General features: G+C 39.0%; 1 protein-coding gene across 6 annotated transcripts in view; it reads right to left on the reverse strand.

Moving 5' to 3' along the window:
- daam2 (dishevelled associated activator of morphogenesis 2) overlaps nt 1-25,738 on the reverse strand; it is a 311,361-nt gene that overhangs the window by 111,686 nt on the left and 173,937 nt on the right. For all 6 annotated transcript variants that reach the window (XM_051646195.1, XM_051646199.1, XM_051646198.1 and 3 more), the window contains 3 exons: nt 22,264-22,353; nt 7,053-7,127; nt 1,046-1,140 (listed from right to left, as the gene is read on the reverse strand). In XM_051646195.1, coding sequence (XP_051502155.1) covers nt 1,046-1,140; nt 7,053-7,127; nt 22,264-22,353 — 260 coding nt within the window. The remainder of the gene's footprint in view (nt 1-1,045; nt 1,141-7,052; nt 7,128-22,263; nt 22,354-25,738) is intronic.

Here is a 25,738-nt window from a genome sequence, read left to right on the forward strand (position 1 = left end):
CAAGCAGGGCAGTGGGCCAAATCAGTCACCACGCCACCAGGATTTCCCCCGGTGCTCCCGATGGCCAGTCCGGGCCCGCAGAGCATGAACATAGTGCCAACTTAGTATAACAGAGGATGTAAAAACGTGAAAATGAATGACTTTTATTTGGCCGTTAAAGAAAGAATGAAGTGGCAGGCGATCTATATAATTTATGAAAGGACAATTCTGAAGAAGACTAACAAGTGGGTGTAAAAAGAATTTCAATGAACTAATTTTTAATGGTACTAAACTTAATAAAAGCAGTTTTTTTAATGTTTTGAAAAATGCACAATGATTTAATGAATAGCTACGCTGTCTCTGCACATGTATGCAGTATTTATTTTTTTCTGCAGATCTAGAAATATTTTTTATTTTTTTTTTTAACAAAAAAAGTCTTGTTCAGGTCATACTGCATGTCTAGACAGCTGGGGCCAGTGTGATTGGTGTCTCAGACTCTCGCTTTGTGACTGAAAGCTGCAGATCTGATCACTGTTATAGTCTGCTGTGATGAAAGAGACTCTGAACTGCTGGTTTAATCTGAAACTTCTGATGAGAGCATGGACTCAGATGAAGTATGTCTCACAAAGACAAATAAGTTAATCTTGAAGGAGAAAGAACAATGTTGAAGTCTCATTTAAAGATTCTGGCTATTTTTATGTAAAAAAAAAAAAAAAAAAGTAAAGGAGGAGTTGTAGGAAGCAGCCAATGATTATTTTTAGTTGAATGAATGATGCACTGCAGTTCAGTGTGTTCATGTGATGATCAGCCCACACCATATGGATGGGGTGAGGACAGATGCAGTAATGTTCACTCCCACTCTAGTCCTTCTATGCTACTTGCAGAACCCTAGATCCCTAAACAAAGTAGTGTAGGCCGACTTCCCAAAAAGCCCAAGTCTAAATCAGTTGTCTCACACTGTCTGTTGAGTTGGTGCTCTTAACTCAAAGTATTTGATCCTGACTCTTGAAACCAGACACCAGAATTATGAACCAAGAAAACGAAAAGGGTCACTGAGATCTCTTACCTCATTGGCTGAGTGCGGAGCGCTGTTTTTAGATCCTCTACCACCTTGTTGCGCATCTCCATTTCCTCTTCATCAAATGCGAAAAGTGTCTGCATCTGAAATAAAAATAAAATTTTAAAATTTAATATGTAATTTTTTTTCTTTTTAAAATCTTAATCTTTTAATAAAATGCACTAAATGGCAGATCAGTAATGCTTCAAAAAACAAGACTTACTGCAAGCTACACTTGACTAATGACAATCACTAGTATCTTTGTCATCATACATGTCTTAACAGCTACAGAGTCAACATACTGTACACAGGTGTACACTATGCAATAATTTAGACTGTGAGCAACTTTTAAAGAATAGCAGGCCATTGTCTGTAAAAAATCAGGCCACGGGTGTTTTTTTACAAGATAATTTTTAGGTAATGGGGCTTCCCTTGCTAAAAAATAACACATTCCAACATCTGTACCATTATGGTGCCATGCAAAAGCCTATTCCCCACTAAATCCTATCCCCATTGGACCACATGATGTAGCCTTTTCCAAATACAGTCATAATTAAACAGTAATATGTTTACATTTAGTAACTAGTGCAGGTTATACTATCTTATTAAGCTAACAAATACCAATAATAATGACCACTTATACCATGTAATATGTGATATACAGGTGCATCTCAATAAATTAGAATGTCGTGGAAAAGTTCATTTATTTCAGTAATTCAACTCAAATTGTGAAACTCGTGTATTAAATAAATTCAATGTACACAGACTGAAGTAGTTTAAGTCTTTGGTTCTTTTAATTGTGATGATTTTGGCTCACATTTAACAAAAACCCACCAATTCACCATCTCAAAAAATTAGAATACATCATAAGACCAATAAAAAAAACATTTTTAGTGAATTGTTGGCCTTCTGGAAAGTATGTTCATTTACTGTATATGTACTAAATACTTGGTAGGGGCTCCTTTTGCTTTAATTACTGCCTCAATTCGGCGTGGCAAGGAGGTGATCAGTTTGTGGCACTGCTGAGGTGGTATGGAAGCCCAGGTTTCTTTGACAGTGGCCTTCAGCTTTGCTGAAGTTTGCTGGCCAGTCAAGCACACCAACACCATGGTCATTTAACCAACTTTTGGTGCTTTTGGCAGTGTGGGCAAGTGCCAAATCCTGCTGGAAAATGAAATCAGCATCTTTAAAAAGCTGGTCAGCAGAAGGAAGCATGACGTGCTCCAAAATTTCTTGGTAAACGGGTGCAGTGACTTTGGTGTTCAAAAAACACAATGGACCAACACCAGCAGATGACATTGCACCCCAAATCATCACAGACTGTGGAAACTTAACACTGGACTTCAAGCAACTTGGGCTATGAGCTTCTCCACCCTTCCTCCAGACTCTAGGACCTTGGTTTCCAAATGAAATACAAAACTTGCTCTCATCTGAAAAGAGGACTTTGGAACACTGGGCAACAGTCCAGTTCTTCTTCTCCTTAGCCCAGGTAAGACGCCTCTGATGTTGTCTGTGGTTCAGGAGTGGCTTAACAAGAGGAATACGACAACTGTAGTGTCTGTGTGTGGTGGCTCTTGATGCCTTGACCCCAGCCTCAGTCCATTCCTTGTGAAGTTCACCCAAATTCTTGAATCGATTTTGCTTGACAATCCTCATAAGGCTGCGGTTCTCTCGGTTGGTTGTGCATCTTTTTCTTCCACACTTTTTCCTTCCACTCAACTTTCTGTTAACATGCTTGGATACAGCACTCTGTGAACAGCCAGCTTCTTTGGCAATGAATGTTTGTGGCTTACCCTCCTTGTGAAGGGTGTCAATGATTGTCTTCTGGACAACTGTCAGATCAGCAGTCTTCCCCATGATTGTGTAGCCTAGTGAACCAAACTGAGAGACCATTTTGAAGGCTCAGGAAACCTTTGCAGGTGTTTTGAGTTGATTAGCTGATTGGCATGTCACCATATTCTAATTTTTTGAGATGGTGAATTGGTGGGTTTTAGTTAAATGTGAGCCAAAATCATCACAATTAAAAGAACCAAAGACTTAAACTACTTCAGTCTGTGTGCATTGAATTTATTTAATACACGAGTTTCACAATTTGAGTTGAATTACTGAAATAAATGAACTTTTCCACGACATTCTAATTTATTGAGATGCACCTGTATAATGTTACACATTAATGTTGTTGTTTTTTTCCATGTTATTTTCAAGACTACAAACATCAACAAGCGCTTTTGTAGGATTTCTGATCAGGCATAGGGCACAGTCCCGGTTTTGCAAGGTGCCCTATCAGTTCTCTGAAATAAAATTAATGTCTCGGTTTCCTTAAATGTGTTTATCAATTATGAACAACATAAAACATAACTCACAAATGCTGTTCACAACATCTGCTTAAAACATTCCTTTTTTTTTATTTTTATTAAAGCTGATATGTGTAATTCTTTTTAATGTTAAAATTTTGCAGCCAAACTTGTAACTGTCACATAAAGTCTAGTCCACTCTGCACCTTATTCTAGCTTATATACCTGTGCATAAGGACTCCTGAAATGTGCGTACCCCCAGCCAATCAGATATGAGCTAGCTGTATTTTAGAAGTGAGGAGTTAGATGTTGAAGTCTGGAGGTGAGGCCAGGTCTGTACAGTCATGTAGACAAAATGTCTCCACATCTAATTTGGCCATTAAGGTTATGATGAGGTGTTCTGGAAGTCAAATTCTGTCAACTGAACATGCTTTGCAAGGTCTTTGTAAATCTTTCCATATAATTAAGGTTGTTAATCTCCTGTGATTCAATTTTTGAAATATATGAATGAAGGAAATAGTAGTGATCGTAACAATGATTTACAGTATAAATAATTTATAATTTTAGTCCGATGTACTAAATATAGCAGCTGATACTGTATAAAGTATAGAAGCCATCCAAGTCTTCTTCCAAATGCTGCTTCTTCCAAGACTTACGTTTAGAGGTTTCAGACTAAAAAGCTTTGTAGCAATATTTTTAATGTATCTGATCTTTGGAAGTAACATTTTCAAACTGAATGGCTAGGGAAAGCTCAGTTTCCCTCATGCGTGTGACCACATAAGTCTTAACAGTATTTTATGAATGGCTGCTGGGAGTGAGTGCAATCTCAGTGTGTCGACTCAGCACCGCCAAAATGAGCTCATCTAATAACTTAGCTACCAGATCTATTCCACAATCAAGTTGCACACATGCACTCCTTTACTATGAAGTCATGGTGCAAAGTCAGACAGAATCCATCAAGATTTCAGTATAAAGAAACAGAGAGACCATTGTGCTGCTCTATTTTTCTCTTTCGCTTAATATATCAAGGAAAAATATACATATTACAGTCAAAACGTTATAAAAATGACAGTCATATACTATAACAGTCATAACAGTCAATATTTGTTATTGATGTCAATGAAAAAATCCTGGTAATACGGGATCCCAAACCTCTGGGATTTCTCCAAGTATTATCATAGTAGATTATATGAACTGTGTATGTTATTCTTGGATTATACTGGGTCTGTGTGTGAGCTAGGAAATTATGATTCTTACAGGTGTCACCACAGACTCTATTAAGAATAATTGTAGAAAGTAAAACTCTCTGAATTAGCTTGTATATGGGTAGGCAAGGGTAGGGTGCGCAAATTCACTAAAGCTGCGTTCGAAATCGTGTACAGTCAGACTATGTACTGCACTTGATGAAGAACGCACTTCACGGCCGGTAAAAACAAAGTATATTCTTTAGGTATGCAGGTAAGCAGTATAAGTACATTCCAGACTTGGGCATTGTCTCTTGACCCGCATACTGTATATGACATAGCAGTCTTGTTAATTTTAGCACAGCACTTACAGTTGAAAAGAGGCGTCCAACTTGCGGTTCTCTGCTGTTTTTATTTTTTATTATTTTTATTTAGCCTTTTGAATCTCAGGTCTCCATAGATCCCATGGCATTACGTAAAGTAATAGTAAAGTAATTAGTAAAGTGTGCAGTTGATGTGCACTTCATAATCTTGCCGGATGTAGTAGATCATCTGGGTTTTTCTAGTCTACTTTTATATGAATAATGAGGATTCTGACAGCCTAGTCCAATGGCATACTGTTTTTGGCGTACGATATAGTAGGGAAGCATGCATATTTGAAGTCAGCTAAACGGTTGCACAAATTTAGCATGTAGTATTTCAGCAAAATGACATTAGCGCCATTTAAATTACGTGTTTGTCATTCTTTTCTGATAATACACATCTCCTTTCTATGTAAATTAGGCGCATTACAGAATGTGACGGCTTCACAAATGTCTGGAAACACAATTTGCTTGACTCGATAAACATTACTGTATTAAGTATTACTGCTTATGGAAAAATGCAGACAAAATAATTGTTTTCAAAGGGATATTTGTGTGTATTTTGCAGCACTAAATTTGTGGCATGTTTGTGCCACTACCTGATTTGCATATTTTTTTTATGAACAAGGTGCTAAAACAACACAAAGTGTGCAGTAAAAACAACTTTAACAGTGACCACAATTCATTATTATTTAAGCATATACTGTAGTACCAATGTATTCTTACATATAGGGCAATCTGGATTATGCACTTGTACTAGCAGCTGTTATTTTACATCATAGTTTGACCATAAAAAAACGTACATTAATGTGACGAGGAGAAGGGGGTGGCCGGGCCGTGATGGAGCACGGCCGGCGCTGAATCAGATGATCACTGGGAGAGCGAGATAAAGGGCAGCCGGAGATGCCGGTTCGAGAGAGAGAGATGCATGTATGTCTGTTTATGTTTAAGTTCATTGTTTAAGTTCATCTATATCATTAAAGTTTATTTTTACTGTTTAGCCAGTTCCCGCCTCCTCCTTGCCCGTCCTTATACTGTTACAGTGGTGCCGAAACCGGGGAGGGAGGAGGGAGTCCTCGCTGCTGCCGTCTGCCTGGGGACGGAGGGTTTGCTGCTGGCCACCGAGAGCCGGAAGAAGGGGAGGAGGTGGGGAAGATCTGGGCTAATCAGCCAGGGGGGGGGGGGGGGGGGTGGGATAAAGACTAGCTGGGAGCACCAGTTCGAGAGAGAGAGATGTATCCAGCCACGTTGCATGTGTGTTTGTGTTTGTTTTTGTTTGTTTTAAGTTTATGATTATACTTTACGTAGACTGTTCAGCCGGTTCCCACCTCCTCCTTGCCCATCCTTGAACTGTTACAATTAGTCACTTTCAAAGCCAATTAATGACTGCTAAAGCAGTTAAACTGACAATAATGAAGACAATTTGCACACATGATGTACTACCAAACTCTAAAGCTGCCTGGGAATATGCTTTGAGGAGAGATTATCCCGTCAACGAAGCCAATAAACAAAAACATCTGCAAAATCAGTTGGCCTGTAAACAGTGTGTGTTGCCAGGGGCAGTTTACATCTGCAAGCCAGTTTAATAAAATAATGCAGCACTGTAAAGAACATTTAAATGATTACAGTTTGCCATTTGTCCCCGAAAATATGTCTGATGACATTTTACCAGCATGAACCCACCAAATGAAAAAGTATTATAATATGAAAATATTTTGGCTCAACCCAGACAACTGCACAATAATGGATCAGAAACACTGGATACATTAAACTAGTTCAGAACTCAATAAAATCAGATGGTTCTTTGATTGCAATGTGTCCAAACAAAACACACCATTATTAGTTCTGTTACAAACTGTGCAGACATAATGTCTCCAAAGTAGAAAGGGTCATAGATTACTGAAGATAATCTCTGTGACACTCCACATGTGTGTATATGGCTAACACACACAAGGCTAACACACATGGTCTAAAAAGTCACAAATCTCGGCCTATCTTATATTGGTTATTTAGTTACAGGTACAGTTAGTTATACTTCTCTGCAACCTTTCCTAAGTCTAGGTTTGTATTCTGTTTTGATTGGCTCCCAATTCATGTAATACAGTTTTTCCACCTCCAACTGAGTCAAACTTAAGTCTTATCATTAAAATCGTTTGTGATAGAGCAAGATACTTACAGCTGCCATGGAGTTGATGCGGTCTATGTAGTAGTCAGGCCAGCTGGTAGCGAGCTTGTTGGGATCCTCTTGTTCCTAAGAGAACACAATCTACATCATTGAGATTCTATTTCAATTTTGCATCATGCATAAAAATCAGTCTTAATGCCTGCGCTGTGAAATATTAGAGTTTCTGTGTGTGGGCATCTTGAGTATCCACTAGACCAGAGCAAAATATTAGTGTTCAATCAACCCACCAGGTTTTTTAGTCTGCCATGTAAGGGATGTGCACTTCAACAGTTACAATTCAACAGTTACAAAAGAGTCCAACAATATGTAATGTTACAATGATATCTGTACAGATGCAAACAAAGATAATTCGTTAATAATGAAGGTTACCATATTCACTTCATATGTACATAAACAGATTGGCAACAACATCTGTTGTAGATGTGGCTGAGCATTTAAGCTACATTCTTCAGACAAATGGAGCTATGATGTTTATGGGGGAGATGCATGTTTAAGTCCATCCCGCGTTGTGTCCCAATCCCATTCCCCCTCTCTCCCTAATAAATTTCTTTGCCTCCTAAACTGTGTCTACCATAAAAAATAAAAAAAAAAATAAAAAGAAAAAAAAAGAAAAAAAGATAAATGGTCAAGTAGTTTGTCCTCATAAATGTTTGATAACACTTTTAGAGCCCATACTAAATCTGTACACATTTAAGTTTAAAACCAAATTAAAGGAATATTCCAGGTTCACAAGTCAAGCTCAATCGACAGCACTTATTGCATAATGTTGATTACCACAAAAAAATTATTTAATTATTTAAATGTCCCTACATTTCTTTAAATAAAAAAAAAAAAAAAAAAAAAAAATCAAGGTTACAGTAATTAAGTTTCCATCCACTTTTTGTGCTGTTCTGTTATTGACAAAATCGAAAATGCGTAAAAAAAAATTTTTGGAGCGAAAATTGCTGTCTCCTGCCCATTTCCATTCAAATGGCCTTTTACAGATTAAATGGTGTGTGTCATGATGTCATTCTTAAAACATTTTGTATAAGTTTTGGTATAGCGCAAAAGAAATCTGCCCTTAAGCAATTTCCATCCAGAAGTTTGTGTATATCGCAAATTATGTAACTTCTGTGTCCCAGATGTCCCCACATGTGTGTAAAATGGAGAAAGTATTGGGACAATTTATTGAAATTGGCCAGCTTACTGTTTAATTTCACATAATTGCAATAGTAGGAAATATCAGAGGACGGTGTCGAAATGTTGAAGTAGCTCATCTGTATCTGGGATTATTAGAAGAAATTTATTGGAAAACCTGGAAAATACAACAGAACTGGTGGCATTAGTGAGCCTGTAAACCTATATTACACTCTTGAATTAAAATATGGACGATCTGTTAACATTATGTAATTTAATTTGTCCCTGCAGAAAATCTTTTGTGAAATGTGGGGCTGTGGTGTCCGAACGACACATAAAAACCTCAACACTCCTCTTCAATTTGCTCAAATCACAAATCACTCATGTTCTTTTCTAATTTTTCAAACCAAAAGAAATTGCGCTAATTTCTTTTTCTTTTACATGTGTAAATAGACATTCAATAGCATGAAATGCTTGAGAAACACTGCATTAGTCCATACATAACAGCCAGTGTTATCTGCAATCATTTTTCAAGATGTTGGAATTTAAACTGTCCACCTCTTCCAAAACAAAAAAAAAAAAAAAAAAAATCAAAACTTGGAATGTGTGCACAAATTTCAGTGTCTTTATATAACTTTTGGTATATGACCCCATATAGCTCTGCTATTTAGGACTTTATCTGTATCTGTTCACTTGTTCTTTTTCTTCCTTTAAGTTAATTACTCCCTTCACATCCCTTTTCACTTATGTCTGTTTTAATCTGTATATTAGATTTTGGCAGTTTGGTTTAATCCCTTCGTGCTGAATTTTATTTCTCTTTTTGTTTTTCTGTTCTGAAAACTTGTGTCTGTTATTGCAATACAGTAATAAAGAAGTGCGTCTTCTCGTTGGCCAATATCCACTTCAGACACTCGAAGAACTTAAACTACCATAAAATAAGGCTTACAGGCTAGACATGTGTCGTGTTCATCCAACGTGTCGACATAGGATTTATGCGCTGAATTTAAATGGAAAAATATTATGTCGACACTTGTGAAAATTTCCATCAGCTTTATTCTGATGCGCTAAAACTTTTTTTTGCAAAAACTCCTTGGATGGAAAAGTAGTTAGTGAGACACTTACAATGGAAGTGAATGGGGCCAATTTTTTGGAGAGTTTAAATGCAGAAATGTAAAGCTTAGAATTTTTCTATAAGGTTTATTAAGTTTTTTATAAAAACACATTCTTCTGTATAATTAAGCAATTTTAGGGGTTTAAGGTTTGTTGACATTACATTGTCATGGCAACACAGTTGTAAAATTGGCTATATTTCTACACAGAAAAGGTTAGTAAGTGATTTTATCACTCTAAAATCATGTTTACACGCATGATGTTCATGTCTTGTGGCCATTCTTTTGAAAATGTGAGTATTTTAATGTAAAAAAAATTGGCCCCCATTCACTTCCATTGTAACTGCCACACTGTAACCCAGATGTATGGTTTTTTTTTTAAGAAAAGGAGGGGCAAGTCAAAATAAATATTTATGGAAATCATTATTATGCCACAAATGCTGTCGACCGAGCTTAACTTGTTTTGACCCTGGAATATTCCTTTAAGCCATTTTTCCCCATCCCTCAGGCACAGTGATCTGATGGCTATTGCTTGGCACATGTGAAATTCTGACATATTAACCAGGCCATGACAAGTGAAATTGTTTATCACCAAACAAGTGAAGAGACTAGATCAGTGTTTATAGAACAGACTGACAATCTGTAAAGAAATAGAATGGTGCTTTAAAGCCTGAGGTCTGTGATAAGCCAAAACACCTCTGTTATCTTCTCACTACTTATGCATGATTTTCTGGTTGTGTTTTAAGTTCAAATGTTTTCGTTTTATCACCACAGGTCAATCGATACAGTTCAGTTGCTTATCTGTTATTAAAGACCCCATGGAATGGCTAGATGAGCAGTTTTCTTTCCTGTGTTGACGATTTCCTGTTGAAACAGAAGGCTGGTGCGGGACTTATCAGAGGGCTTGTCCCTGTTTGAAAATAGCCAATAGGCTTTGGTTTACATTACAGTTATGAACCATGTTTTGCTACTGGCTTTTGCCATGCTCCTTTTACATGCCCATGCGTGGAAAATTAATAATTATAATATTTGGTCCATTTTCAAAGAAAACATGTATATGGCTAACACACAAGGCTAACACACATGGTCTAAAAAGTCACAAATCTCAAGTCACCAATCTCGGCATATCTTATATTGGTTATTTAGTTACAGGTACAGTTAGTTATACTTCTCTGCAACCTTTCCTAAGTCTAGGTTTGTATTCTGTTTTGATTGGCTCCCAATTCATATAATACAGTTCTTTACATTATTTTATAATTCACTTGTATCTACAACTCAGCTGTTTGTTTGTATCTTGCTGAATTATTTTTACCTTTTCACCTTTGTAAATTTCATACTGAACGGGCTTCCATGTACAACAAATATGAAATGTCTAGGATGGGCAATTATCATAAATATCTGGACGTCTTCAGAGCAGCTTTGTGCACAACAACCCAGAAAACAGAGTCAAGCCAGACAAAACAACTAGCTAGGATGCATAACTTGCATACAGATCCAAATGCAATCCGCTCCTTTCCGCTTGTGGTTTTAGATGTTTAACACCAAAGCGGAACAATGCTGGAACCGAAGAGCTTGGCCTGAACCCCGGTTCCTTCCTACAATGTGTTTTTCCGATTTGTACAGCAATGTCATCTGGCCTTGCAGCCAGACAACCATTTAATAAGTATTCACATTCTTCCCCGTGTATCACTTGTGGTCTCAAACATGTCACGTTGCTCAGAAGATTTACCCAGGACTCAAATTTCCCTCACTAGTACAAACGAGAAGAAATAGAGTCGGCACAGTAGTGAGCTGTTCCTCCTGTGTGTCAACATTTGCGCTATTGAAGGAGCAAAGGAGGAGGTAACAATAATAAACATGGCCCCATGATTTTGGCCAGCAGAGTCCAGGTGTGGGTCAAATATAGTTTAGAGTAGAACAACTACAATGAGACAAGGCCTTAAAAGTGAAACACAAATGGATTCATTTTCTATTACTTCATTCAATCTTTTGTTTTAATTATCTGCAAACAACCAGGGCCAGTGCAAATTGCTTACATGACTTTCACACAATATTGTTATAGAACACAGAACTTCTGACAAGAAGGAATGTCCTGGGTTCAGTACAATATAAGCACTATCGACTGTCGATTTGCCCCTTAAAAACAAGAAAAACATGTATAAAGTAATGTGCCTGCACTGGAAGTCTATAGGGCAACACATTGCAGTGGAATAAAAGTTAAATTACACACTGTTTCAAAAGTACTGCCACAAGGCTTAATCATTATACGTGTTCACATAGGACTAGTTTAATACAATTACTTACCATCAGTGTTATTCTTTCTGGTAACTCCTGTCATGACTGTATAAATATGCTAAACTCTGTAACTTTTGCACTATCCTTGCTAGAAACCAGAAAAAGTAGCTATCCCCAAGGTTCATGCAGCAAACTCACTAACACAAACTAAGTCAGTAATGCCTAACTAGAAGCTATGTATCATTCGTCTAGAACAGTAGTCCCACTGCTGCAAGGGTGATTTAGACGTTACAGCTTAAATAATACTTTTTGTACGGATGTACTAATATAAGTAATTTCTGCTATTAACGTCCTCTGGAATGCCTTGACCTATAGACTTCCACTGTAAGCACATTACATTAAATTACATTACATTTTTGTTTGTTTTTACAAACTAAGAGGAATTATTGTCTGTGGTAATCGACAGCAGGACATTATAGCAATACCAAGTGGCTGTTGAAAGAACTTAACTTATTGAACAAAGAACACTCCCTCATGGACAGTCCTATCAGGGTAACCTGAGGTTAAGGACGCTGCTCAAGGGGTTCAAACCTACAACATTCAGGGTACCAGCTCAGAGATTTAAACATCTTTTTTCCAGAGCTTTCTTTTTTCATGATATTAAATAGCTAATAAAATAGCATACATTCTGTAAATACCCCTAAGTTAATGAAAAAGAGGAGCGAAAGGTGTGGGTGTTAACAATAGTGAAAATTATGCCTTTGGTTGTAAGGCTCTATCTGGATGTGATTTTGTCTGCTAACAGCATTTACAGAAAGCATCATTCTTGAATGATTAAAAGAGACCCTCAGGCCATTTTCCACATGAACAATTAAACTGCCTGCAGGACTCCCCCATAGTGCAATAATGTCAATAAATATCTCATGTAAATATGTAAATTCACATATTTAATTAAATAACTGTACATACCCCTACCTTGCACATACATTACCACTTGCACATGTACATATGCCATTCTATGTTATATGTCTTATTATTTGTATGTCTATTTATACTCTTACCTTGTTTTATATTCTGTGTCTCACTGTAATGTTTGTGTGCACTTGTTTCTCCTATCACCCCAAAAAAAGACCCCTCCTTATGTATGTGAGAACACCTGGCAATAAAGCTCATTCTGATTCTGAGACCAACTGTAATTTCATTCCATGAATTTATAAGTTGGTTTCTCTCATAAATGTCAAATTCCCTCCAAAAACATAATCTAATGTTATAAAAGTAAAAGTTTACAGTTTGATTCTGAAAGAGTTATGAATGTTCGAAAAATGGTTGCATGTCAGTTATAATGAGTGTCCCTTCCATGACCCCACACTACACATATTAATACACAGTATACTGGGTTTCCCCGTCTGAGAAGAAGTGTGTTGTGGATTCTGGAGAACACGTTTTGCTTTCATGTCTCAGCACAAGCTGAACTGCAGTGGGGTTTGGCCACCTTCAATATAGTAGCACATTCTTGGGGAGTGAAATTCAATCCCTGTCATGGCCAGGGTGACCCTGGGCTTGTGCGCTTACAAAATGTTTTCCCCATCTCTTTGATTTCTGTGGTTTTGTTTAAACATCGTTTCATCTTTCTGAGTGTGCTCATGCGTGTTTATGATTTGGAGATTTGGAGGATTGTTGGCTGAACTCAAAGACTTTTTTTGAAGGCCCAGCTATCAAATTTTAAATGTGATGATACAGGGATCCAAATATATTTGAAAAGGGCAGGCATTGTTTAACCTTACACATAAACGACTAATGTGACGTGTAACAAACTTAACTGTCCTCAAAAGCGGTGACTATGGACATTTTTACAAACTGCATTTTTGCGCCCTTGAAGGGCACTGTGGAAAGAGGACAACAATCGATGGGCCATTCCAAACGAAAGTAAAAAAATTAAATTAAATTAAAAATCACAAAGGGCCCTTGTACAAGACTATTAGCAAAGGTCACATTCATGACCAAAGTTCAGCTATGAAACTCCATGTGGCACAAGCTGATAGGTTCTTTGAGCTTGTTATTTTGTTAGTAAATCGGTTCACTCGCATGTGACATGCTTAGCCAATTAGCTTGCATGATGTAAGCTGATTGGTCCTTTGACATGTAATTGGGTAGCCAATCAACTTGCGTCTCGCCCTTTGTGTAACATTTAAATTGCTCAGTTTTGCAGACAAGCTGGTTTCACTGGAGTATGCTGAAAGAGTTTTTTTTTTTTTTCTTTTGAAGCCAAGACAAAAAAAAAAACAAACAAAAAAAAACTGTTCCTTATTACTCAGAGCAGGTATTTTCCTTGGAACATTGGACTAGTACACTATCTGCTGTTCTAGTTTTTACACACCTGGATTATTAGGAAAAATAATAATGCATACAAAGTGGATACGTTAACTCGACTGGCAGTTGATTCCAAAAGACTTTTACCTTACTTGGGTATTATTGTATTGTAAGGAGTGTGGTGTGCCTGTGTTCAAAATCAGTTGTATATGAGGTTTCACTCAGTTGTGATGCTACATTGGAAAGAAGATTATGTTCACTAGGCTTTGGAACAGAGTTTGTCTACATTTCTTAACTTCTGCTTGTGGATTTTCAAAATTTTCAGCATTTATAAAGGCAAATTCCTTGTATGTTTAACTTGTCAAATAAACCTAATTCTGAAACCTTAAACTTATTCAGTCTGCACAAGATAAACAATGTTATGTGACATGAGGACTAAGTTGTATTTGTGGGCCAAACAAGGCTCTGTCTTCAATAACAGCTTGCCTCTCCAGAATCTGTCCGGCTAAAATCACATTAGCTCACAAATTGCTACCTGTCCAAAAGCCAGGGCAGTAACTGGCCCTGTTTTTATGTCCAAACAAACATCTTTTCTGAATTCAAAATCTCAACATGTTATCTTCTCCTTTACCCTGCTATCCAATCAATTAAAGATCCAATTTTCAGTACAAAAAAGTATCTTCTTGATTTTACATTGAGTTTTTTACACATCTAACTGTCTCTAAAGTTAAATTCTACCCTAAGATTTCTAGTCAAAGTTTCAAATTAATTAGGATATTATGGAACACTCAGAGAGTAGCTGGTTCTCCAGTCTCAATATTATGATACTCTTCAAAAGCAATATCCATTTTGATAAAAACAAAAAGCTCAAAAAGCTCATCTGAAGGCAAGCCTGACTTAAGTTTATATATTATATTTCTACAGCGGACATTTTACAGTTTTGGTCTGTTTTCAAATATAACCTTGTGAAAGCGAACCGAACCATGAAGAAAATGCAAAATTGTAACTATTTTAGCCCTTGTTTTGGAACAAATCATGCAAGCTACATGTCTGAAAAAGCCCTAAATCACTCTATTACAATTATGCTCATGTAGTGAGATATACTGCTGTCTGTTATGAGTTTAACGATGACCTTTCGTTTTATGCATCATATATATTTTAACTAATGTGACCTGCGTTATAAAGTGTGGACAAGAAAAGCGCTTTTGTCTGTTTTATTGTATCATGCCCCCACCTATCATTGTGCGTTCGTGTTGTATATTAGGGTGGCTACCTGCCACCTAGACAAGCGTCACAGTCTAATGACCGCCCCTTTCCAGTATGTGACACTTCCGCTCCAAACGTACGTGTTGTTGTTGGATGTTAGGCTAACTGCTTCGCTCTGGTACCCGGAGCTAATATTAGTTTCTCTGTATGTGATAGAGGTTGTTTGTGTGAAGCTCATATCGAGTTTCACTGGCCGACTGCGGCCTTCCTCCAGTCTGCCTGTTCCATTTGCCGTCTGTGTATTAGCGGCCGTATTTATGGCTGTAGCTCCAAACATTTTCAGTACGTGAAATCATTAAATACGATGGTGATTAAAACACGTGCGGGTTTAATGTTTTTAGCTTTTTATAATTGTTTGTACTTTTTATAGGTTAAATAAACTGCTCACAGGAATGCATCTGTCTGCATTGAAGCTACAGGGCTGAACATCCGACCCTGCTGTTTTGTTTTTATTTTTGTTTTGTTTCATCTTTGTTTTGTTTGTTTATGCCCCGTTTTGGTTTTTGGTATGTTTCCATTTAAAACTATCGTTGGCTCTGAAAGTGCTGTTTGGGACTCACAGAGATAAGTGAGATCATTATCTCTGTATGTGTATGTCTTAAGCCAGTGATATTGTCATGAGTTTGGAAACCATGTTATTTTGTTCTGATTGAAACCATTTTATTTTGTTATTGTTTGTGTGAAGTTGATCTTAGCAGGGTGATTTTTCATCAGCTCTCTCCCTCTCCCCTGCTCTTCACACATACTGTATATTTAGTTTTGTGTGGGTTAAACCCCTTTTTTGAGTTTGTTAGTTCTGTCATATTAATGGTGGCCAGAGTTTTTGTCTTTTTGATTTGTTGGTCTATTATGATGATTTGATTTTAATTTTCTCTTTTGTCTTTTCACAGGAGCTGAGGGCCCAGTGTTGGGGGCAAGCCTTTCCCCACTAAATGGTGGTGGTGCCCCTGTCACGTGCTGAGTGCTGTGTATTCACAACTGATTCACCTGTGTACATCTGTGGGTGAAGTGTCTTTTTATAGAGTGATCGCTGCGCTCGGCTAGCCTACCAGCTTCTGGTAAAGGCTAATTTATACTTACTGGGTGAATAGGCTTCGTTTAGTTCGCCTACAAATGATGACGAAATGCAGTGATGGTTTTGTTCTGCCAGTGTGTTTGTTTGGTGATATTTATCCTGTTCATGCACATCTCCGAAATTCTTGACCTAGGAGAACTCGGCTGGTCAAGAGAGTTGATGATTGGTTAAAAGTAATGTGGGTGTGGTTTGGACGTGATGTTTTTTTATTTACAATTGTGCGTGACAGCTGAAGAGTTGTTTCCTAGGTTACTGTCATTTAAATGAATAACTTTAAAGTCTGTCTCTCAGAGATTGTGCAAAAGTATACTTTTTTACATGATTTGCAACAGAACTTTGACAAAGACAATGAGGCCACAACAAATGAGTAGAGAGAGATTAGAGTTTTTAAAAGTGAAAGGGGCCATGACAAGTTTAATAAAGCAAAGAAGCGTCACAGCACTAAAAGTGGCGTTCCACGGAGAGAAAAATCTGCATTACTGGTTTTACTTGTGGCTGGAACAGTAAGTTAAAACCTGTGGCATCACCCTAAACAAACTAATTTTAAAACAACATTGCATGTAGTATAAACGCTGGCTCCATTCACCTAGGAAACGAAAAAAGTATAAATAAGGCTTAAGCCTCAGCCCTCCGCAAGCATATGTTGTTCCATTCTTTTGAGTGTGTGTGAAGCCTATAACAATCCACGCAGCTGATTGCCTGTGCTCATAATTTTAATACACTTTTAAATGATTGAGTGAGTGGTCAGTGCCTTTCTGATTTTATCTGTTGGTGATAATAGAACTTTTTTTGTAGATTTATATCCACGTCTCTTGCCCTTTTGTTTTGGAACTACGAACCTGTGTGCCCTTTCTATTTGTGATTGAGTTAGTATTTCCCTGTTAACCACAGGGTGGTGTCAAACTCTTTTCTAATTTAAAACCTCAATTAGTCATTCAACACTGTTCTCCACTCTGCCACAAGGTACTCCTGTTGTTATTACGGTATGCTCCACATGACAGGGAATCATAGAGAGAGAGAGAGTTGAGGTGAGTTGGTATATTTTTTTTTTTATCGGCAAGTGTGTCATACTGCCGACTGAAGAGAGCAAGATCTCAGCAAAACAGTCCGCATGTGTGACACCCTCGGCCAAAATTTTGTTGTTTGGAGTCTGCTAGTGTGGCGAACAGCAAAACAATAATGGCATAAGGAATGTCTGTGTACCTCTGTTAATACAGGTCAGCAGATCATCAAGTAATTCATAATTCATTACATTGGTGCTTGGAACATTCAATACAAGGTCTTCAGCACAAACCTTTACCATGCCAAGATAGGCCATCTTATGCAATGCCTGACCAGGAGCCACAAGATGTTTTCTTCTATGCTGGAATGCATGTAAGGTTGTTTTTGTTAATTGGAACCATCCTATGATTGCTATGTTATGACTAAGTTACACAAATTAAGAATCAGAATACATGACCCTTTGGCTGCATAGTCACAAGTGGTTTTAGGCAAGTTGTGGCAAGACCTGCATTTTTGTTCCACCACCAAAACAGCACTAACTTCACTTCACTTTTATTGTCACACAACCATATACACAAGTGCAATAGTGGGTGAAAGTCTTGGGTGCAGTTCCGAGCAACATAGCAGTCATGACAGTGATGAGACATATACCAATTTATACACATAATTACACACAACACAATATACAAATAATAATATACAATATACAGTATACAATACACACAATATAGAATATTGTACAGTATACAATACACACAATATAGAATACACATACACACAATATAGAATACACATTATACAATAAAAATAGTATATTTAAAATATACAGTAGGTTGTATTGTACTGTATTGACATTCAGGCTGTCGGATGATTGTCAGCTGCCAGTGTGTTGTTAAGAGAGAATATAATTAAGACAGTCCAGTGTGAGATAATATGATTAATAAAGTGCAGTGCTGATGTATACTGATCGTGACAGATCAAGAGTTCAGAAGTCTGATTGCTTGGGGGAAGAAGCTGTCATGAAGTCGGCTGGTGTGGGTCCTGATGCTGCGATACCGCCTGCCTGATGGTAGCAGTGAGAACAGCCCATGGCTTGGGTGGCTGGAGTCTCTGATGATCCTCTGAGCTTTTTTCACACACCGCCTGGTATATATGTCCTGGAGGGAGGGAAGCTCACCTCCGATGATGTGTCTGGCAGTCCGCACCACACTTTGCAGGGCTTTGCGGTTGTGGGTGGTGCTATTGCTGTACCAGGCAGTGATGCAGCCAGTCAGGATGCTCTCTACAGTGCTGGTGTAGAACCATGTGAGGATGTGGCGGTTCATTCCAAACTTCCTCAGCCGTCTCAGGAAGAAGAGGCGCTGATGAGCCTTCTTCACAACGACCTCAGTGTGGATGGACCATGTGAGCTCCTCAGTGATGTGGACACCGAGGAACCTGAAGCTGCTGACTCTCCACTTGTGCTCCATTGATGGTGATGGGACTGTGTTCTCTGTCTTTTCTCCTGAAGTCCACCACAAGCTCCTTTGTCTTGCTGACATTGAGGGAGAGGTTGTGCTCTTGACACCAGCGTGTCAGAGTGAGCACCTCCTCTCTGTAGGCCATTTCATCATTGTCAGTGATCAGACCTACCACCGTCATATCATCAGCAAACTTAATGATGGCATTGGAGCTATGTGTTACCACACAGTCATGTGTGTACAGGGAATACAGGAGTGGGCTGAGAACACAGCCCTGCGGGGCTCCAGTGTTGAGGGTCAGTGATGAGATGTTGCTGCCCATTCTAACCACCTGGTGTCTGCTTGACAGGAAGTCCAGGATCCAGCTGCACAGCGAGCTGTTTAAGCCCAGAGCCCGGAGATTCACATAAAGCTTGGAGGGCACTATGGTGTTGAATGCTGAGCTGTAGTCTACAAACAGCATTCTCACATAAGTGTTCCTTTTTTCCAGGTGGGAGAGAGCAGTGTGTATTGTAGATGCAATGGCATCATCAGTGGAGCGGCTGTTGCGGTAAGCAAACTGCAATGGGTCCAGTGATGGAGGCAGCACAGAGCAGATGTAATCTCTGATTAGTCTCTCAAAGCATTTGCTGATGATGGGGGTCAGACTAACAGGATGCCAGTCATTTAAGCAAGTGATTTTGGATTGCTTTGGAACAGGCACAATGGTGGATGTTTTAAAGCATGTGGGGACCACAGACAAGGAGAGGGAAAGGTTGAAAATGTCCGTTAAAAACACCAGCCAGTTGGTTCGCGCACACTCTGATGACGCGGCCCGGAATGCCGTCTGGACCGGCGGCTTTACGGATAGTCACCCGTTGGAAGGATCGGGTTACATCTGCTACAGAGACGGAGAGTGAACTAACCTCTGTAGCTTCAGCCGCGAGAGCTCTCTCCGCAAGGGCGGTGTTATTTCCCTCGAAACGAGCATAAAAATTATTTAGCTCATCCGGGAGAGAGGCAGCGGTGTTCATGGTGGAGTTTGTATTCCCTTTAAAGTCTGTGATGATATTAATTCCCTGTCACATGCTTCTAGAGTTGGTGGTGTTAAACTGTCCTTCAATCTTGTTGGCATTTGGCTGCTCTGATAGTTTTGCAGAGGGCATAACTGGCTTGTTTATGCTCCTCCACATTCCCCGAATTAAAAGCGGAGGTCCGCGCATCAAGTGCAGCGCGAACATCGCTATTTATCCACGGCTTCTGGTTGGGGTAGATCCATATTGTTTTGGTCGGAACAACATCCTCTACGCACTTTCTGATGAAACACGTTACGCTATCAGCGTACACCTCGATGTCGTCATCAGAAGCGGACCGGAACATCTCCCAGTCCGCGTGATCAAAACAGTCTTGTAGCGTGGAGTCTGATTGGTCCGACCAGCACTGGATCGTTCTGAGGGTTGGTGCTTCCTGGTTCAGTTTCTGCCTGTAAGCGGGCAGAAGCAGAATGGAAGAGTGGTCTGATTTGCCAAATGGTGGGCGGGGGAGGGATTTGTAGCCATCCCGGAAGGGAGAGTAGCAATGGTCCAAAACCCGGTCCCCTCATGTGTTGAAACTGATGTGTTGGTGGTATTTTGGTGCGATTGATTTAAAATTGGCTTTGTTTAAGTCCCCGGTCACAATGAACGTGGCCTCAGGCTGCACGGTTTCCTGCTGGCTTATAATCCCGTACAGTTCCTTGAGTGTCCGGTCTGTGTCGGCTTGTGGGGTGGATGTACACAGCTGTGATAATGACCGCTGTGAATTCCCTTGGTAACCAGAATGGTCGACACAGAAGCATGAGAAATTCCAGATCAGGAGAGCAGAAAGACTTGATAGAATGTACGTTCCTCTGATCACACCAGGATTTGTTGATTATAAAACATACACCACCACCTCTGCTTTTACCTGAGACGTCTTTCACTCTGTCCGCTCGGTGCACGGAGAACCCCACGGGTGCGATGGCTGAAACTGGAATCTCAGCAGACATCCAAGTTTCTGTTAGGCAGATAATGCAGCAGTCCCTCATCTCTCGTTGGAAAGAGATCTGCGCTCTCAGCTCGCAGAGCTTGTTTTCCAGAGACTGAACATTTGCCAGTAGAATACTGTGTAGCGGGGGTCGATTTGCATGACGTCTTACTCTGATGAGAATGCTGGCTCTATTTCCCTTTTTCCTTCTGTGGCCGGGCTGCCCAGACAAAGGGCTCCGCTGGCGTGTTTGTAAACAGCAGGTCAGCATTGAGGAATTTAAAGTCCGGTTTTCGGTGTGCTATTGCAGAACCAATGTCCAAAAGTGTTTGTCTGTCATAGACAGTAAGGCAGACAACATCCAAGACAAAAAAACATAGAATTGTGAACAAAACAAACAAAAAACTGCAGTGTTGTGTCGGAGCTCGCAATGCAGCAGCCATACTCGGCACCATCTTGAGCCAAAAAAAAAAAAAAAAAACTAGAAAAAAGCTGGTGATTTCAGCAGGTTCAGGTAACCAGTCCAACTCAACAACAACAAAAAAAATTATTTGACCTTATCATAAGATTAAATCTGTTTTTAAGACTGTGTTGATAACTTTTCCCTCTTGACTCATTCTCATTCACAGTTTCTCTGAACACACAGCATTACTTGTTCTGTTTACATTGCTATGCATTTTAAACAGGCCATGTGTTTGGCTTCTAGAGCAATTCTTCATTACGCCAGACATGAATGAGCTTTTTGTTAAGTCCCATAACTTTTTTCCGTGCCATCTGTTGCTTGGTTCTGGTTCCCATTTCCTGGATATGGTTTGAGGGATTTTTTTTCTCTTCTTTTCAAACTTTCTACTCTAAGAGGAAATTATTTTTGAGAGGAGCAGCACTGAGAGAAAATCAACTGCTGAGAACTTTGTTCCAGAAGCTGTTTGAGTAACTACATCTGATGTAGCCACAACTCCACTTTACTTACAGTATAATTCTACTTTTCAAACCTTAGTGTCCTTGTGTCCAGAGCTCCAGGTGCAAGCCTGTCCGTGCCACTGAATGGAACCTCCAGCAATGCTTTGTAGACACAATATGGAAACTCGTAAGGATCAACAAAAACAATGTTGCCATACCAGACTTGCAAAAGTTTATGTACAGTGGTTGCTGCTCACTCCCCAGGCCCTTCCGAAACAACAGCACTTCCATAAAACTTGACCTGGAAGTGGCTAGAGCACTTTTGCTTAAATCTATATTCCAGTGAGGCTTCCAAAGGCAGCCAATGTCTACTCCCTCTCTCTGTAATCAGGGAGAAAAGGAGTAATATCCTGAAAGTGGCTGACCACAGACACTGCTTTCAGTGGAATGCTGTCCAGAGGAGAATGGAGGGCCTGTATGTGATAAGTGTGGTGGACATCTGGGCAAGAGGTTCCAAAGGAATTATTGTTACCAACATTCATTTCAAAGGCACACTCTCACTCTCGCGCGCACGCGCGCGCACACACACACACACACACACACACACACACACACACACACACCCACCCACATAGTTTACAAATCTGAGTCTATGAAAAAATGCAGCATTTCATTGCATCCAAGAATCCCAAATCATCTGTTATCAGTAATTAACAAAAGCATTAATTATGTTGTGAAGGACTCACCTTCTTTTTGTTGCAGTATATCTGCCATTTCTTCTCAGCAGGCAAAGCAAACATGGCTTCCCTGTTCTTGTCTGTGAGATCCAATTCATCCTGAGAAAAAGGAAAGGATACAACTATTGAGCTACTAATTGAACTTCAAATATCTGCAAAAAGTATAGCTCGACAATGGCACAATAAGTCCAAACGTTTATCATCATTAAATGAACAGGTGCAGCATTAGGCACAATGGTGAATGTATTAATTTTTTGGCTATGAGAAGTTATGTAACCACCTTACATAACAAACTTGATGGTCCTTGTTCATGTAACTTAGGTGGATGAAATGACATTCATAACCCACTTTGTGACATGCATTTCTAAGTGAAACAGTATATATATAAAAAAGACTTGGTTTTATCCATCAGGAACTGATTAGACTGGCAATATAACTGTGTTATCTTAAAGACATCTGCTTAAAAGTAAATTATTTTCAGAGGTGGAGCAAGTTTTACAGTAATAACGTATCTATGTGGACATGTTTCATAACTTAGCAATACTTCAAAGTTGGAAGAATGTTGTACCAGAAAATGTTTTACTAGAAACATCAGAAATGTGATTTCCAAGGCACCCTGTTATTTCCTCTTGTTTGAAGGCAATCCATTCTCTTATGAAACCCCTTAAGTTTCCATTTTAAGCTTACTTACTGCCAGAATAGCACTATAAACAAAATGAGATATTCATCAAAGAGATACTGCCAGGAAATATGACTGACCTAAAGGTCAGGCGGTAAAAACAACTTACTCTGTCTTTAGAAACAGGGTGAAGGGGTGTCTGGTTAGAATGATAGAGATGATTTATTGATCCTCTTTAATTTTTGTGACTGGAGTGACTTGAATATACCAAAATTGTTACATTTAATAAAAGACAGAGAGAGATTGTAAATGAGAGAGTGAAAAAACAACAACTAAAAGTCCTATTCAAGTGGGATACAATAAAAATAGAGAGATGGGGAAAGAGGAAATGAGACAAAAAGGAAAGAGAAAGTTAGATGGAGGAAGGTGCAGGAAAGACAATTAAGAGATGGTCAGAATGGAAGTAATTTGTGTCCCAAAGGGGACAGACAGGAAATTGTTTGAGCCAGTAGTGACCAGAGCAGAAAGCCTCTTGCACAGACACACAAACACTCACACAAACGAGACAAAAAAGAAGGAGCAACTTAAAGGAATAGTTCACCCAAAAATGAAAATTATGTCATGATTTACTCAACCTTATTTCATTTAAAACCTGCATTACTTTTTCTCTTGTATGGAACAAAAAAGGAGAAATTCTACCAAATGCAAACAGTGCTCTTTTTCATAATGGGGATTGGCACTGTCATGCTCTGAAAATTACTAAATGAATAAATAAATAAATAAAAACTAAAAGTAATCAAACCAACTATTAAAGCCAGTTCACACCAAGAAATGTAAGCGTAGTTCTAGCAGGAAGATCTCAGGATTCATTCTATCAGGCGTCTCATCCAATCACAATACAGCCTCCGCTTCATAAGCATACCAGTTGCCTCTCATAGTTCACATACTTCCGTGTTTTCACCCCCCATCCCACCCGAACTCCACCAGTTTAGATCCCATCCTGGGCAGGGTTACGCTCCGTTCCCCTGCCGTCATCACCCCAGCAGGATCTGACAGTTCAAGCAAGCATCTGAGTGCTGAACCGTAGGATGGGGCTTACGCCAAATGATATAAGTATCCTTTCGTTCTCACTTATTCCAACAACCTCAAGTCTTTCTGATAGAATGATAACTCTAGAAATAACTATAACCATAAAGTTTTAAAAATCGTTCTATCTATTAGAGAACAGCGGAGTCCAAACCACAACTGTAACGATAATGACACCGAGAAACTATATGATTGGGATCACTTTCAGTGATTTTTTTCCAGCTAATAAACAATAAAAACATAGCTAATTAAAATCCATCCAACTTTAAAAGGCTCGACCCGCAACGTGCATTCATCTTCAAAATAACACATTTATTTATTCATAACACCGGATCACCACCTATTACAAAAGCAAATGCAAACATAGAGCAGTAGCAGGTCATCTACATCCATTTTCTTGACTGTAAACGTAACTGCAGCGTGGGCTTAGAACAAACAGAAAGTTATCATCTGTTGGTGTGGATGCTAATTTAGTTATTATAGTTATCATTATAGTTATCTCTTGGTGTGAATGGACCTTTAGTATACCACTACTAGTGAAGAGCAGCAAACATTTGCAGGGAATCACAAGCTGTGAAAATAATGAGTGGCAGATTTGCGGCAAATTTGTGGCTAGTTTGCCAGAACTGTAGATTTTTGGTAAGAGATTTCATTGTATGTAACTTCTCCTTTTGTGTATTTTGGAAGACAGTCATATGGACACAAGAGCAAATAGCCTACATGATGACAGAGTTTTCATTTTTGGGTGAACTATTCCTTTAAGGGCTCTAAAAATGTGTAATACCAACAAACACACTCTTAGTAATATGCAATTTGAATTCTAAATATATTAACTAAGGATAGGTCTTCACCTCAAACCAAGTAAACCAGACATGACTAAACTTACAGGAACAATCTCCTTCACAGTGACAGATCAATCCTAATCCAGATCCAAACACAATATCATCACACATCCAGAGTCAGCCCTGTGAAAGGGCAAGTGGCATGATGATGGAATGAAACACACTAATCATTTTCTCCACTGGCCCGGTCGCTCCTTGCCCAATTCCAATTAGCTGAGTCATGTGCATAGACAGGTGGGGTTGGCTGAGGACACTAAGATGGCGGTGGGAGCCAGGAAGATGACTGGTCAGTGTCACCACACCCAGAGCTCTCAGCTGAAGAAATGAGAAATAAAAACATTTCTGACCTCTCCCATCCAGGAGGGCTTGTGAGCTGAGCAGAGACAGACTGCAATTGTTATTTTAGGTGCCAAAGATATCTTCACTCACTGTTGTCTATTCTTTAACTGACTAATATAAGAAAATGTTGTGTCCTCCCAACTATGCTCTTTCTTGCATAGAAACTGTTTTTGTGAAGATTTTCAGTCATGTTTTAAGCCCCATCACAGTACAGAGACTGAATTTGTCAGAGTTAGAAATGATTAACTTTTATCACCTGGCCGCGGCTGCATCTCTCCTAAGTACTTTTACATTTAAGTGCTGCCCTTGCAGATCTGAACACGCACAATATGTGTAATGCAGTTTTCGTTATCAGATGTTGTTGACACACAAACAGTCTTTTTCTGTGCACTTCGACAAAGCATGCACTTGCTGTTGACCGTACTAAAACAGTACCTACAACACTATATTCCATCACGTTCATTACGATCACAAAATACGGGCCTGTTAATAGTTCCTAGAATATCAAAATCCACAAAAGGAGGTAGATCCTTTTCCTATTTAGCTCCTAAACTATGGAATAATCTCCCTAACACTGTTTGGACACAGACACACTCAG

This window comes from Myxocyprinus asiaticus, chromosome 20 (genome assembly GCF_019703515.2).
Source record: "Myxocyprinus asiaticus isolate MX2 ecotype Aquarium Trade chromosome 20, UBuf_Myxa_2, whole genome shotgun sequence".
In the NCBI taxonomy this organism is placed as follows: Eukaryota; Metazoa; Chordata; class Actinopteri; order Cypriniformes; family Catostomidae; genus Myxocyprinus; species Myxocyprinus asiaticus.